Below are 14,871 nucleotides of genomic sequence, written 5' to 3'. Positions count from 1 at the left end.
CTGAGGGTAAGTGACCTGTTTGTTCTTGGATCACAGTGGAGATTTGGCTCCATCAGCAAAGTTTTTATAGTGACAATAACTTGTTTATGTATAAGTTTGTAGAGATATATCACATATACAATGTACAGTACAGACAATGATTATATTCTATGACAGACATGGGTAAATGTGGCTCTTTTTGAGTTACATGCAGCTCTTGCTGAAAGTGCTAATTTCTTTTTTTTAATTATTATTATTACAATTTTATTTTTATAATTTTGTGAAAGTATGTTTATTAAAAAAATCCAATATTTGTTTTATATTATATTCATATTATATAATAAAATCGCGCGCCTTACCATACTATTCGCCACGACAGTACAGAACTGCAGCTCCCATGCATTTTGCAAACACATTTCGGCTCCCACTGAACTCTTGCTTGCCCACCCGTTCTATGATTTTGCCCTTTTCCCCATTCCATCATAAGATATTGTGGTCACATGATTAAAAGTTATTTTGGCCAGGATTTTTATACTAGTGGAGTCTCAGCCTTATATTGAATAGCTACTAGACATGTTATATATTTTTAACTTGTTATAAATAAAAGTTTATATAATTTAAATGTGTTTGTTTTGAATATTACTACTAATTTATGAACTATGGTACTGGACAGATACCAAACATCCAAAAATTATGAGGTCCGCAGCTCTTATCTAATTGGAAACCACTGTTCTAAAAAATTTCTTAATCAAACTTTTGAACGTACTCTTGCACTTGCATTCCCTCGTTCTCCATTCAGTTTTCAAAACTTTTTTCTTTTCCTTTGTTTAAATGTTAAATTTACTTCTGATTTAATTTTATAGGATCATTTCTCAAACCTAACTCTTGCACTTCTAGTTTAGATGTAGTCAGACAAGGAAAATAAGTTTTTTGTCATTCGATCCTACTGATCTTTAGAACTAATGCTAAGCAGATAAACACGAACAGTAACAAAAATACTTTATTAAAAAGGTGAGAACTGTCACCGACATCCTTGGGCAACACCCGGGCAAATTCAACGAACTTTCGCACCTTCTTTTTCTCGTTGGCAAGTGTTGCCAGGCAGTGTTCGGGATCTCTGGCACTGGCGGCCACAGTTTCAACAATTTTGACTTACTGTACATGATTTGACACAATTCCTATACTTGCTCTTCTGATAACAAAATATTGAAAATGTTTGTTCACAAAAATATGTGGAATAAAACGGAACTAGATACTTCAAAGCTTTTCCACCTAATTGATGAGACTATGTCTTGTCTCTAAAATCGCACTGCTGTCAACAGCGGCACACACCTTAGAGCAGGCATGTCAAAGATACGGCCCGTGGGCCATGACAGGCCCGCGAGATAATTAGCTGTGGCCTGCAACATAAATTCAATAATGCTATTTGTTTATTTTTTTTTTATCATCTTTATACCAAAGAAAATGTGATATTTTGTATTTAAGCAAATAATATTTAATAAACAAAATTGTTGAACTCAATTATTATTACTTAGTGATATTTATTTGATTTGATTTATTTTTGTGTTTAATTTCTTGTTTACTTTATATTTTCTCTATTTCATCTTTTGAATTTCAAATTAAAGTCTGTCTTGGCAAGATTATTTATTACATAATTCTTACTATTTTGCATATAAAATGTGTTTTTTCGATATATTAGTAAATTACAGTTTATGCTTGTATTTTGATTCTTGCAATCCTTATTTCCGGATCAGTTTACAGACCTGCTTCAAGCCTGTAAATTTGCCGAAAATGTTTGTTCTATGATTAAAGTTATTGCTGGAAAAGTACAAATGTTTTTTTTTATTTTATTGTAAAGTCTCTGGTTATTAAAAAGGAATTTTTTTGAGTCGGCTACTTTTGGGCTACTTTTTAGAAAATTTTTGGCTACAAAAGCTAAAAACATCTGGCCCGCTGTCATACTCGAGACAAAAATTGGCACTTAAGCAGTTTGAGTTTGACACCCCTGCCTTAGAGGATACATAACATGCACATTGGATAATTATGCACATTGGTATATAAGGAGTTGCAATTTATATGTACAAAATGCACATGTGAGGAGTTGCAATTTGGCACAGAGTAATTTGATGTCCAAATCATGCGCACATAAAATAAACCAGACTTGTAGGTAGTCAGGGGACCGAGAATCAGGTCAAAATAAAATATAAAATGCTGAGACTGTTTCTACAAACAGGTGCGAGTGTGAGATTTGCACATATGTTGCTCACACTCTCTGAGACATAGCCTTGTCCCAAGAATGGCTTTGCCGTTTTACTTGTTTTTAATAGTCATAAAATAAAATACAATACAATTCACTCAGAATTAGTCAAGTGAACATTCTTTGGAAAATATTATCAATGAGCCATCACAAGTCAGGTCAACAAACTATTGCAAAAATGAGTGCATTTTAAAAAGTTGGGGTTTTACATAAGTGATGCCATGAACACTAAATTTGTTCCCTAGATCCCAGAAGTCCATGGACCTTCAAATGAGAAAGATAGGTTTAGAACATAAGAATGGAATGATTTGAAGTTGCAACATCAGTATCACAAAGAACAATAAATAACAGTTTTCTTCTGTGAAAAGAAGGTTTATGGGGAGACAGTGGTGTTCATTTAATGATTTAGTTATTCATGCACAGTGGAGTCTATTATGCATGCTCATGAATTCAAAAAATCAACCCTCATATCTGCTAGTCCAACAATGATTGCATGCTGCTGCTGCTGCCAAAACAGGCCAACCACAGATGAGCTACTACTGATAGATTTGGTATTGGCAATGTGTTCAGATTTGTAATTCACATCTGAACAGACTGAATTTTCTTGAAAAATTCAAAGCTTATTTTCAGAATATTACAAAAAAGGGAGAGAGAAAGAAAATATAGAGAAGTGACACACTATAACATTTTTCTAAATTTGAAAATTGCATTGTCTCTCATAGATTGGAAAGAGAATTTTTGAATCTATTTGGAATGCTTTATTTGGGAATGCAGAAGATGTTGAGTGGATGGATTTTGATGACAGACATGATAAGACAGAGCATTCCCAAGGATACACTACCTCCAAAATCCCATTGTGTCAATTGAAGAACACATTACATGAGAGCTAGCAAGTATATGAAAATAAAATTTTGATTAATGTAATGCTATTGTTGTATAGTATTTTATTTTAATAAAAGCATAAATAAGTCATTTTATACTAATATCTGTAATTACATAATGCCATTACATAGTTGATGCAGTATACAGTATTTGTCATAATAATGCAAAGGTTTTATCAGAAAGTGTTACAACCAATGTGATATTATTTATGAGGGAAATTTGTCATAATGTGAAATGAATGATATAGGGAGGGAGAAGGTTAAAAATGTGGAATTTTAGCATATTATATTATTTATGGATGGCTACAGATCAAAAATATGAAAATGTAGCATTGTAAATATTAAAATTATTTAAAAAAAGTATTTTCTTGATTTTTGACTCTCCCTTCACCCTACATACACTAAGAATGTCTTTTTTTCATGCCCATTATGGTTTTGTCCAGGCCCAAATTGGAGTGGCAGAGTGGTAAGGAACAAGCCTGACATATCCAGGACAGATCACTCTAAAAATTCTTGAGATTGCTCACCCAAATTTAATCATTAGTTCCTACAGTAGTATCTGGGTCATCTCACAGAAATTAAAAACAAGATTAAGAGAGAAACATTTACAAATACTCTTGACTCAATTAGGTAAACTGTTTTGTAGAAGTAATGAAAATTTATTGAAAATGGGGTTAAAGACATGGTTAATATTTTGAATGAAAAATCAAATCAATTTAATGTTGTCAGTAAAGAAATGCAAGCACTGAAATATGCTGTTATTATGAGTGTCAGCACTGAGCAGCCATTTAGTCAGTTTATGGTTATCTATTGCACTAATGGGGAAAGCTTTTCAACTGCAAACTTGTCTCGTTATGCTGTAATTTGTTCTAATTTACAAAGAAATTTGTAACATAACTATTGTTTGCCTGAAAAGAACTGTAATAAATCATTTTTAAATGCATATGTTTTGGCCTTTTTAAAGCAAATAAGTTATTATTTGCATATTTTAGCTCAATTTTACATCATAATTTCCAATCCATATTTATTACAGATAACAGAACATACAAGTATTATAAAGTGCAGTGTATAGTTCAATCTAAAAGATTTTTAACTCAAAATTCTAGTTTAGGCTATATTTTTATTTACTGTAAGCCAACCTCTAAACATATAGTTGGCTAGAAATAAAATGTGAATATGATATATGTTATTTCTATCACACTTTGGAGACTTTTTTAGGCTTAAAAAAAAGCAACTTACTACACTGCAATTTAAAATTTAAACATAATAAAAAAAATTACCTGAATGTTCTGATATACAAGATCTGTTGTTAGTAGAAATAGCAGTTGAAAGAATGTCTGCAAAACTTTTTGAAGCATTGCTATCTGGCCTGCAATTGGATTCCAATTTTTGATGGACAATGTGATTGTTACTTTGTATTAAACTTCCTTCATAACTACAGTTGTTGTTTTTTATCATTGAAGATTCATTATCAGAAAACCATGACTTTACAGGTACCTTCAAATCTGAATTTACTTTGTTGCTGGATTCTGTAAATGTTGCTTTGAAGACTTTACAAGGTGGAGGATTTTCAGAAGAACTAGTAGAATCATTACTATATTGATTTTCAGATAAACCATTTATAGATGGACTAGAATTTGATTGTGGTGAAGTTCTAAGACCAAACTGATTTATAGAGTATAACTGATAACAGTCAATAGTTGATAATGATGATTTTACTTTAGTATGTTGTTTAGAACACTGATTTTCATATTCATCACTTAAAGAACTGTCATTATCATCATTGCTGCTACATTCTGAATGTGCATAATTTTTCTTTTCAGAATGAAAGAACTTTATTTTGTGAGAAGCAGTACTTTTCGTATTATCTGTTCCGTTTGTGATTCTATAACCATTTATAGCTGTACAACTTAAATCATATGCACAATTTGATACTATATTAGACTGTTTTTTACAATCATTATTACACATACTTGAAAGATGTCTTGATTTTATTCCATTTGTAGTCATTCCACGATAACAATAGGATCTATTATTAATGCCTGAAAGACTTTTATTTTGAGTTAAATTTAACTGGCTTTCCTGCGTTTTCGCTTCTGTAACATTAACTGGCATTTTTTCTAAAGTTACCAAGTGATCATTCTGTTCCTTTTCACTTTTTCCATTTGATACAATCATGCCTGATGTTTGAACAGAACAGATTGATTCATACATAGAGTGTACTGTAGTATTGTGAATATGTGGTGTGAAGCGTTCAATAAATTTCTTCAATTCTTCTTCACCTTCTTCATCACTAAAAAAAAAAAAAATTTTTTTGTAAAATAAATTTAGCTATAAAGAAATTAATTTTATTTTTGATTACTGTAATTAAACTATTTTATTCTATACACAAACACATATGCTATAAAGATGAGAATAATATATAGATTAAACAAGTAAAATGGCAAGGCTATATTTGGGACAAGACTATGTCTTAAAGACTCACTACTAAGCGGGATCACTTCGACACTCATGGCGGGTCTTGTTCTCATTCTCCAATCATCTTTGGTATTGCTGGTTTTGAGCGCGATCATTCAAACTTCGCCAGCCACAGCGACAGCCACAGCCACGACCACGAGGTCATCCACAATGCATTTTCAGTGAAATTAACCTATCGAATGTTGAAATTTCTCTCCGGTGCACGACGCCACAGGTTGAATTTTTGTCAATGCAAAAATTTCCCGTTTTTGAAAAAATAATGGTGGCTATTGTATTGTTTGCAATTATTTTTTTATTTTGCACAAACAAAATATATATATTAATAAATGTAAAAAGGAAAAATAATTATATTTCGGAAGTTAGTTTTAATATAAAATTATAACGACACACAATCTAGTTTCTAAAAGTTCTGATGATGAAACGGTCACGTGCTAACCTTGATGCTAACCTTGACCAGAGATCAAGGTTAGCATGTGGCAACCAGAAATATGTGGGAATAACACGGGACAGGGAAATGGGTTTTTTTCAAAGATTCGTTTGTCAAAATTCAATTTAGCAACATTTGCTTTTTGAACTTCCCAATGCATGTGTTTGTCAAAATTTGATTTCACAATATTTGTATTTCCAACTTCCTAACCAGCAACGCAAGTGCAAATCTCGCACTACTGCCTGTTTGTAGAGTGTGTTGCCATTTTGTATTTTATTTTGTCTCGGTTCTCGGTCCCCCGACTACCTACAAGTCTGGATTTTTATGCGCGCATGATTTGGGCGCCTAATACTCTGTGCCAAATTTCAACTCCTGACATACTCCTTCATACCTTTAAGCTGGTAAGACGTAAGACATCAGGCACTATGATTTTATAAACAAGACATAATCTTGTCAATAAAATTAGCATATAAATAAAGCATTGTCAATATCAAATTTCTGAATATAGTAAGACCCCACTTAATGCTGCCTTGCTTAATGCTGAATTGATATAACACAGTCTGCTTGAAGCCTAAAAAAAAAAAGCTCAAAATTTACACCGATTTAAATTATCATAGCATTTCATTGATTCATATATAATATAATTATTTATGAACATGAACCAATCAGAAAAAGGTAGCAAGAAGGTGTACTTTCTTTAAATCTATGTTTGTTTAGTGCAATTTTGGAAAAAATATAAATCATGGATGCCATAGGCAATATTGGCTTTGCTTGGCAAGAATTAACTGATAAATGCACAAAGTAAGTGTAGAAGAAGTTATGGCTGAAGGTATCCAAGAATTCTCAATGATAAAAGCATATCGCTGTGTCGTTAGGTTAACCAAATTGTCAACCTAATCAATACAGCAGGACTAGGAGATGTAGACAATCAGGATATTGAGAAGTTACTGCAGGTTTCTGGCAAGAGCCATACCAATGACAACCTACAAGAACTGGCAGAACAAGGAATTTGTGCAGAACTGGAAAATGGAGATTCTGAAAATGAAGAACCCAAAAAATTTCTCTACAGATTTCCTTAGTAAAAGTTTGGTAACAATAACCAAAATCATTGACCAAATTGTAGTGAATGATCCATATTTCAAAAGGAGTGCTAAAGCAAAATGAGGTGTTTTGAATTCAATCTTCTGCTACCAGTATTTGCTTAAGGAAAGAAAAAAAGTGACAAATGAAACTTCATGACTTTATTGCAAAAAGCAGAAATTTCAGATAAGTCAGGACTTTCATCACAAAAAATTAACTTTACATTTCTGTGTGCAGATGTTTATGTGTTATTTAACATATATTTATTATACAAATTAATATAAAAATAACTTAAAATTAAAGCAAAATTTGTTTATTTTTGGTAGCGTGTTTCCCTATCCCTATTTACTCTATGTTAAAATGACCTCATTTAATGCTGTTTTGTTTAGCACTTTGTCATCTAGGAATGCATCCCTCATGTTAAGCAGGGTCTTACTGTATAAATAAAATAGTTATTCCAATCATTAAATTTAATTCTTTCTTTTTCATAAATGTTATATTAGTAATAACTTCTCCAATAACATAATAATTTTTCAAAATTCAATTTTTTTCAATATTTGAGAAAATCATTTGTATTGTTATAATGAAAATTAAAATCTCATGATAAATGAATTGTTTGATATCTAAAAAAGAATTCTCAGAATTCAGTTCATCTATACACACCGGGGTGAAAACCATATACTTCTCTTGTAAACCTTGTCACCGGTGCTGCCAATATTCGTACGCTAACGTTTTCGGCCCTTCACTAGGTCCTTCTTCAAGCGAAAATTTATTCGATTTTCTTTTTTGACCGTTAGATCGAAGAATATCCGCTTTTTGGATAAAATTCAAATTGTTTGATTCCGTATCTATGGAAATCGCGTGTCAATAATATTCCAAATTTTACGCAATAAGCACGTGATCATTTTGCGTAAAATTTGGAATAAGCGCAATAAGCGCGTGATCATTTTGCGTAAAATTTGGAATATTATTGACACGCGATTTCCATAGATACGGAATCAAACAATTCGAATTTTATCCAAAAAGCGGATATTCTTCGATCTAACGGTCAAAAAAGAAATTCGAATAAATTTTCGCTTGAAGAAGGACCTAGTGAAGGGCCGAAAACGTTAGCGTACGAATATTGGCAGCACCGGTGACAAGGTTCACAAGAGAAGTATATGGAATTCTCAGAAATTTTTCGAATATTAAACACTATATTCATTACAAGATTTACTTATTCTTTGTCAAACACACTTTTTAGAGACTGTCCATAAATTACATGAGGTATTTTGTAATATTCTTATTTTTTGATCTCGTTGAGTGGTGGAGTTTTGAATTTGGCTTCAATTTGGGGGTTTCTATTAAGAACACTCGTTGTACTGACACCATCTTGTGTGACGTGATAGAATAATAATGCTAGCAGACTCACTCTACAGATTTTTTGTCATCGGGAAAAGGTCATGTGGTGGTTTCTCTCTCTCTTTTTTTTTTTATTAGAATAAGTGCACCACTCCTATGGGTGTAAAACACTAAGAATACATAAACCAAAATACATGATATAAAGTAAACAAAAAATTAGTATTCAGCTTTTAGTGAAAACTAAAATGTAAAACTAGAAATTATAAATTATAAATAGTCTGTTCTTCCATATTTTTTGAACATAATTGTAAAAAGCATCAAGCAGTGGCTTCTGAACAAGCTTATCAAGTGGACATGGCAACCTGAAACCAAGTATAAAGATTTCTAATTTCAGAATAAGTCTATCTTGATCATAAATTGGACAATGATAGATAATATGATTAATGGTGTCTAGATTTTCTGTAGAGCAAAAGCAACAGGCCAGATACATTGTCAGATAGCTTCTAAAATTACCATGCTCAGTAAGTAGTTGAGCAGTAGCAAATATTAAATCTCTAAGAGGTAATGAGAACCTGCATTCAACACTAGGAAAATAAAGTCTTGTTCTTCTACCAGTATTACTGCTTAATCATTGATTATTCCACTTTTGAATAGCATTGTCATGAATATAATTTTTAAGGCTGCTACATGAGAGAGGATGTGAGTGTAGTCCAAGTCAGCATCCTTTGCAGCTGACTTAGCATCAAAGTTGGCTTTTTCATTGCCTAGAATGCCAGTATGACCAGGAATAAACATGAAAGTTATCTTATTTACAAGATTTTTAATATGGTGCTGGATATATGTGAATTTATTGCTATTGCAATTGGGATTTAATAAAGCTTTTAGGACAGAGTGAGAACACTGTAAATGCTGACAGACAAAGTTTTGTTTGGTAGTGAAGTGGCCCACTGAACAGTTGGTAGACAGCATCTTCTTCAGCTTGATAAATGGAGGTATGTGGGATATTTGTACCTTCTAACATGTTTTGGGCAAAATATGTCAATTTGGAGGAAGATACAGATACTTGAACTGACATGAAGGGGGCTTTTGGACCTATCTGTGTAGATATTAATGTCTGTATGGTTATCCATGGAGGAAGCAGATGACACCAAATGTACCCTGGGGATAACCTTGTTTACAGGGTGACAATCAGAGATAGGGTAATTGCAATGTGATAGCATATGAACAGCCATAGATAGGAGTAGAGACTAGTGATGTAACGAATATTCAGTTACCACCCGATATTCGGCCTATTTTTCGCTATTCGGCCGAATACCAAATATTTAATCACTATTCAGCCGAATACCGAATACCTAAAAACGGGAGTAAGAAATAACAAAAACACAATAAATTAATCATTTTGGTAACTTTTATTAATGCTAAGCATTAAATTATCATTATTAAAATTAGTAAGAAATAGCATCTAACTCTAGTATTAAATTATTTCATAATTAAATAATAATATAGCCTTTATCTAGCCCGATATCTTATGGCATTGATGACGTGTAGGTTAGAATGTATCGGGCATTAATGTTATTGTTTAGTTAATTATGTTATATTCGTATTTGCGTATATTTTAATATTTTTTACGATATTTTAAAATGATTTACGAAACGTTTTATTGAAACTTATCGTATTTAATGAAAGAATTATTTATCTATTTCTAGAAGATGAGTAACTAATATATAATTTATTTTATATATAAAGCAAAGAATGAGCATTTCTCATTATATACAAAGATAACATTTGAAATCATGTTAATTTTAAAAATATTGACAAAAACAATAGCAACAAAATATCACAAAACTTCACAAATAGAAACCCTCCAATAATATATTTGAACTGTTCCACAACTGGGGAGAAACTAGACCATAAATGTCAACACTAAAGTATATCCTTAGGGTACTATTCAGTCTACAAATACATAGTAAAAATGAAATTTTAGTGTTTAATTAAAGAGTTAAAAAGATCGATTGCAAATAAAATAACTTATAAGTTATAACTTACATCTAAATACCAACAACTGCTGAATCATATCGGGCTATTTATGGCTATTACATAAATTATAAACCAATTAGGCACTAGAGGTAGACGTTAGGCTCCATCTCATATTAACTTTAATAATTATAATTTAATTAATTAATTAAAATAATTTAGACATACCGGAAGAAAGAATCGTAGTGACAGCAGGCCAGAAGAGAACAGGGTGCGCGATCCTTGCCATAATGCGGTTTGCGCGCCAATTTTCGTACGTGTGTTAATCAAGCCGAATAGTTTGGCTAAATATTCGGCCACGCTCCTGGCCGAATATTCGGTATTTGGCCTGAGCCAAATATAATATTCGTTACATCACTAGTAGAGACTGTTGTCAAGCCTCGATGTAGTAGTTTAGAACCTTTTCTACAATACGTAGTGGCAAAGGAAGGAGCTCTGCTAGAATCAGAGAGGCATTAGTACAAACAGTTCTGCAGCAATTTGAAATTCTGATGGCAAACTGTCTTTGAAGAGAGAGTAATTTACTTGCTACTGAATTTTTACTAGTTACATGACCCCAGCTAGATGCTGCGTAAAGTGGTATTGGTTGTATTGCCCCATTATATAGAGTTTTACAAGCTTTATGATTTAGTCCCAGGTGCACCTAGCACATTTTAGCAGCATGTAGTTTATTTTCTTGGCCTTAGCCAAAGATGTAATCAATGTGGCAATGGAATGTGGTTTCTCTCTATTCTCTCTTGTTTTATTTTGTATGACATTTCTGTTTACACATGCACTAGCTAGTCGATCTGTCAAAGTGTTTTGTGTCCTTTTGTGAAAATTAAAACTGATATAAAAATGAATATTATGACGTTGATTAATGATGATGATAATAAAAAGATTGTTAATAATTAAAAAATAAAGTTCTTAAAATAAATTGTTCGTTCAAATTCATTAAATTTTTATATTTTTAAATTTGTTCACATAAAGTCTTTTATAAATAATAGTACATATTAATTAATTAATAATTATATATTTTGGACCTAAGATTTTTAAAGTTTCATAAAAAAAAAATTGTTTTTGTTAAAATCTTTCTATAAAATCATGCCTAAATATTACGTAAGATAGGGAAGGGAAGGGGGATCAAAGAAAATATTACAGTTTCTTACACAGGAATGGGTGGGGGTCTAGAATGGCTGAAATCACCCTTACGTAATTTATGAACAGCCCCTTATTATCTTTCAGCAAATTCCATGATGCTGACTGCTGAAACCTTGCTTTAAATTTCTTATTCAAAAACAATAAATATTTTAAATACTACTTTATGTAAAACACCCACACTCCAGCAGTAAAGTTCAATATTTACACTGTAGAACAAATGTTTTGGTGGTCTTAATTTCATTTTTAATATGGTAATAACATCTTTTTATATAGTGGATGCATCATAATATAGTTAATATCTATATTTCTTTTCTCACTAGAAAATTTAGTTCCAAGAATATGAGTTTGCTTTAACATTTGTGTACAATAAGTACAACAGCTGTAGAATGTGGAAAAATTGTAAGTTAATTTTTAAAAAATTATAAGTTTTTCTCTTATAATTTTTCAGCATATTCTTTGATTCATGCAAAAAAAAAGAGCTAAATTAATAAACACAAGGTGGTTATAATTAAAGTCGCCCTACTCAGACCAGTCTAGAGCCCATTCTCAGGGACATATTTTGACATGCACTAGCTAGTTGATCTGTCAAAGTGTTTTGTGTCCTTTTGTGAAAATTAAAATTGGTGTATATGTTATATGGACCATGGGAAAAAGAAAAATGCAAAAAAAATATTTAGTTAGAATTTTTACCACTAGGTGAACAAATGGCACATGAAGAACAAGAAACACAAAATGGAAACACACAAAAGGTTTTTATTCACAACATTTGTTTAATGTGCAATCCATTTGCACCAGTCACGTGTTCAAAACACCTTACAGCATCATTTCCTTTTCCCCATGGTCCATATAACATATATACCAAGTTTCATCAAAATACTTCCATGAGAATGGGCACTAGACAGGTCTGAGTATGGCAACTTTAATTATAACCACCCTGTATGTCTACTATAAATTACAGTAGAGTCCAGTACAATGCGCAAATAAAGCAAGCAACAACCCTCAAATTTTGTTGATCAGAGGTATACGTTTTTTTTTCCAACTTATAGGCCAAGGTTTAAACTTTCATAAATCGTGTGATAATGCAGGTTTCGATAACGCAATTTCCTATAATGCGTAACGAATCCCCTGCATTATAAGGGACTCTACTGTATATCATATAATAATTAGATTTAACCTGTTCACTATACTATAACTTGTTATTACTATTGAATTAATATAAGGCTTAATTATATTTTAATCAATTACAGTTTTTTTAACAATGATCTGATAAAATTAATTAATTAATTATCTGATAAAATACTATATAAATATATAATGTAATTTTTATTACAAATAATTTTGCCATGTAAGCAAACTCATAAATATTTAATAATTAAATTTCAGTCAAGCTATTAAATTTATATTAAAATTAATTACATCCTAAATTTTTTTTATAACTTATAACATTATTTTATAAATGTTATCTGCTTTTAATTACTTTTCATTCAGAGTACTTTTGGTAATAATTTATTAGGATAACTCTGACTATTAGGCATTCTAATAATTAGACAATTATCTATATAATTTGTTTTAATTGATTAATATGCCATAATTAAATATTTCATCAATAATTCATAACTGACTTAAAACTGAAATTCTTACAAATAATTTTGCTAAATATTTTAATTAATACCTGAGAAGTTTGTTAACACAGACAAAATGATCAATTTTTGATGATGATTTATCATATTGCAGATATCCTGAACTCTTCAAATAAACGCTTCCTTGGTTAGAAGTTCTTAATCGGTATACTATTAAGCCTCTTCCAACATTATTGGCAAACACTAAAAATAAAATAAAAAAGCTAATTTTATGTACAGTTCAAACTTATTTCATATTCCTTTATTGTTGTTAATTATTTCTATATTTTTTATACAACAAAAATTAATACACCATAACTTACTCAAATTATTGATAAAATTTTAAACTATATATTTCAACAAAATAAATACTTATGCAGTTCCAATTATTATTAACTGAAAGTAATAGAGAGAGCATTTTATGTTCCAATTTTTCATTGAACTGGTAAATTATGCTATTTCCTCAATTAAATCCCAGGATTCAAAGAAGTCCCAGGGAATGAAGATGATGTTAAAAATAAACCCTAGTTTGAAAAGCATAGAAAACATGTTGAGGAATTGCATTGTATAACATAATGTAGTCTAGAGTGACAGTTTTTATTTCTTTTTTTTTGTTTTACTCTTTCTAAGCTTATGAGCAATAAGATCTTTCTTCAAATCCATTGCAGGTTTGGCCAGACCCATGAAGGGCAATTGGGTAGTGAGGAATATAGCCCCAATACATCCAGGACAGACCACTCCCAAAAATTCCTGGGGATTTTTTTTTTATTTTCTATGATTGTCTGAAGAGTATTTGTAGTATGGTTCCTGAATGTGTAAAAGTTTTGTCTGTGTTCAAGCTTTTGATGTATTACATTTGCTATTTGATTATGTCAATGTAAATAGTCAGTTTATGTTAAAAGCTTGCCACCAAGTAATGTATTGTACAGTCATATATATAATGTGGCATTTCTTACAGATGTCACCTGTGAATGTTGTGTCTTTTAAGATGTATTTTCTATAATTTCTTGTATTTAGGACCTGGTATTGTATGGTAATCATAAACCCTTCTGTCTCTTCAAAAAGTTTTTATTTATTATTATTATTATTATTATTATGTTGGGTTTAGTGAGTTATATTTGGTTGATACTGGTTGCTGTGTACTATGCCAAACCAGAGTCAAGGCATAGTAACCAAAACAAGACAAAAAAAAAATTAAATAAGTGTGTCAGTGTGTGTCTGTATTCAAGAATTTCCTAACAATATGACATGTATTTAATATAGTTGCCTTCTGTAGTGTGATGTATTTGTTTCTATTCAATTGTAATGTTTCCAGGCTTTTGTGTATTGTGTATGGTATGATACCTGTAGAGGAAAGAACAACAGGTCCAATAAGTACCCTATCTATCCTCCATAGATGTCTTATTTCCTGGGTGAGTTCTGTGTACTTTCTGATTTTTTCAGTGATGTGTTTTATATATTGTGAGTGTTTGGAATAGATATGTCTATAATGTATGTAATTTTATTGTGCTTGTCAATGAGTGTGATGTCTGGTCTGTTGTGGTAAATTGTTTTATATGTGATTATGACTTATTATTATTATTATTAGCTGATATAAGCTAAGCAGCTTTTGCATGTATTCATGTAGAATATTTA

General features: G+C 31.1%; 1 protein-coding gene across 2 annotated transcripts in view; it reads right to left on the bottom strand.

Moving 5' to 3' along the window:
• LOC136976643 (basic helix-loop-helix ARNT-like protein 2) overlaps positions 1 to 14,871 on the bottom strand; it is a 132,939-nt gene that overhangs the window by 7,161 nt on the left and 110,907 nt on the right. For both annotated transcript variants that reach the window (XM_067271990.1, XM_067271989.1), the window contains 2 exons: positions 13,290 to 13,440; positions 4,398 to 5,410 (listed from right to left, as the gene is read on the bottom strand). In XM_067271990.1, coding sequence (XP_067128091.1) covers positions 4,398 to 5,410; positions 13,290 to 13,440 — 1,164 coding nt within the window. The remainder of the gene's footprint in view (positions 1 to 4,397; positions 5,411 to 13,289; positions 13,441 to 14,871) is intronic.

This window comes from Centruroides vittatus, unplaced genomic scaffold (genome assembly GCF_030686945.1).
Source record: "Centruroides vittatus isolate TY-2023 unplaced genomic scaffold, ASM3068694v2 contig_417, whole genome shotgun sequence".
NCBI lineage: Eukaryota > Metazoa > Arthropoda > Arachnida > Scorpiones > Buthidae > Centruroides > Centruroides vittatus.
This window is presented reverse-complemented; position numbering and strand designations above follow the sequence as displayed.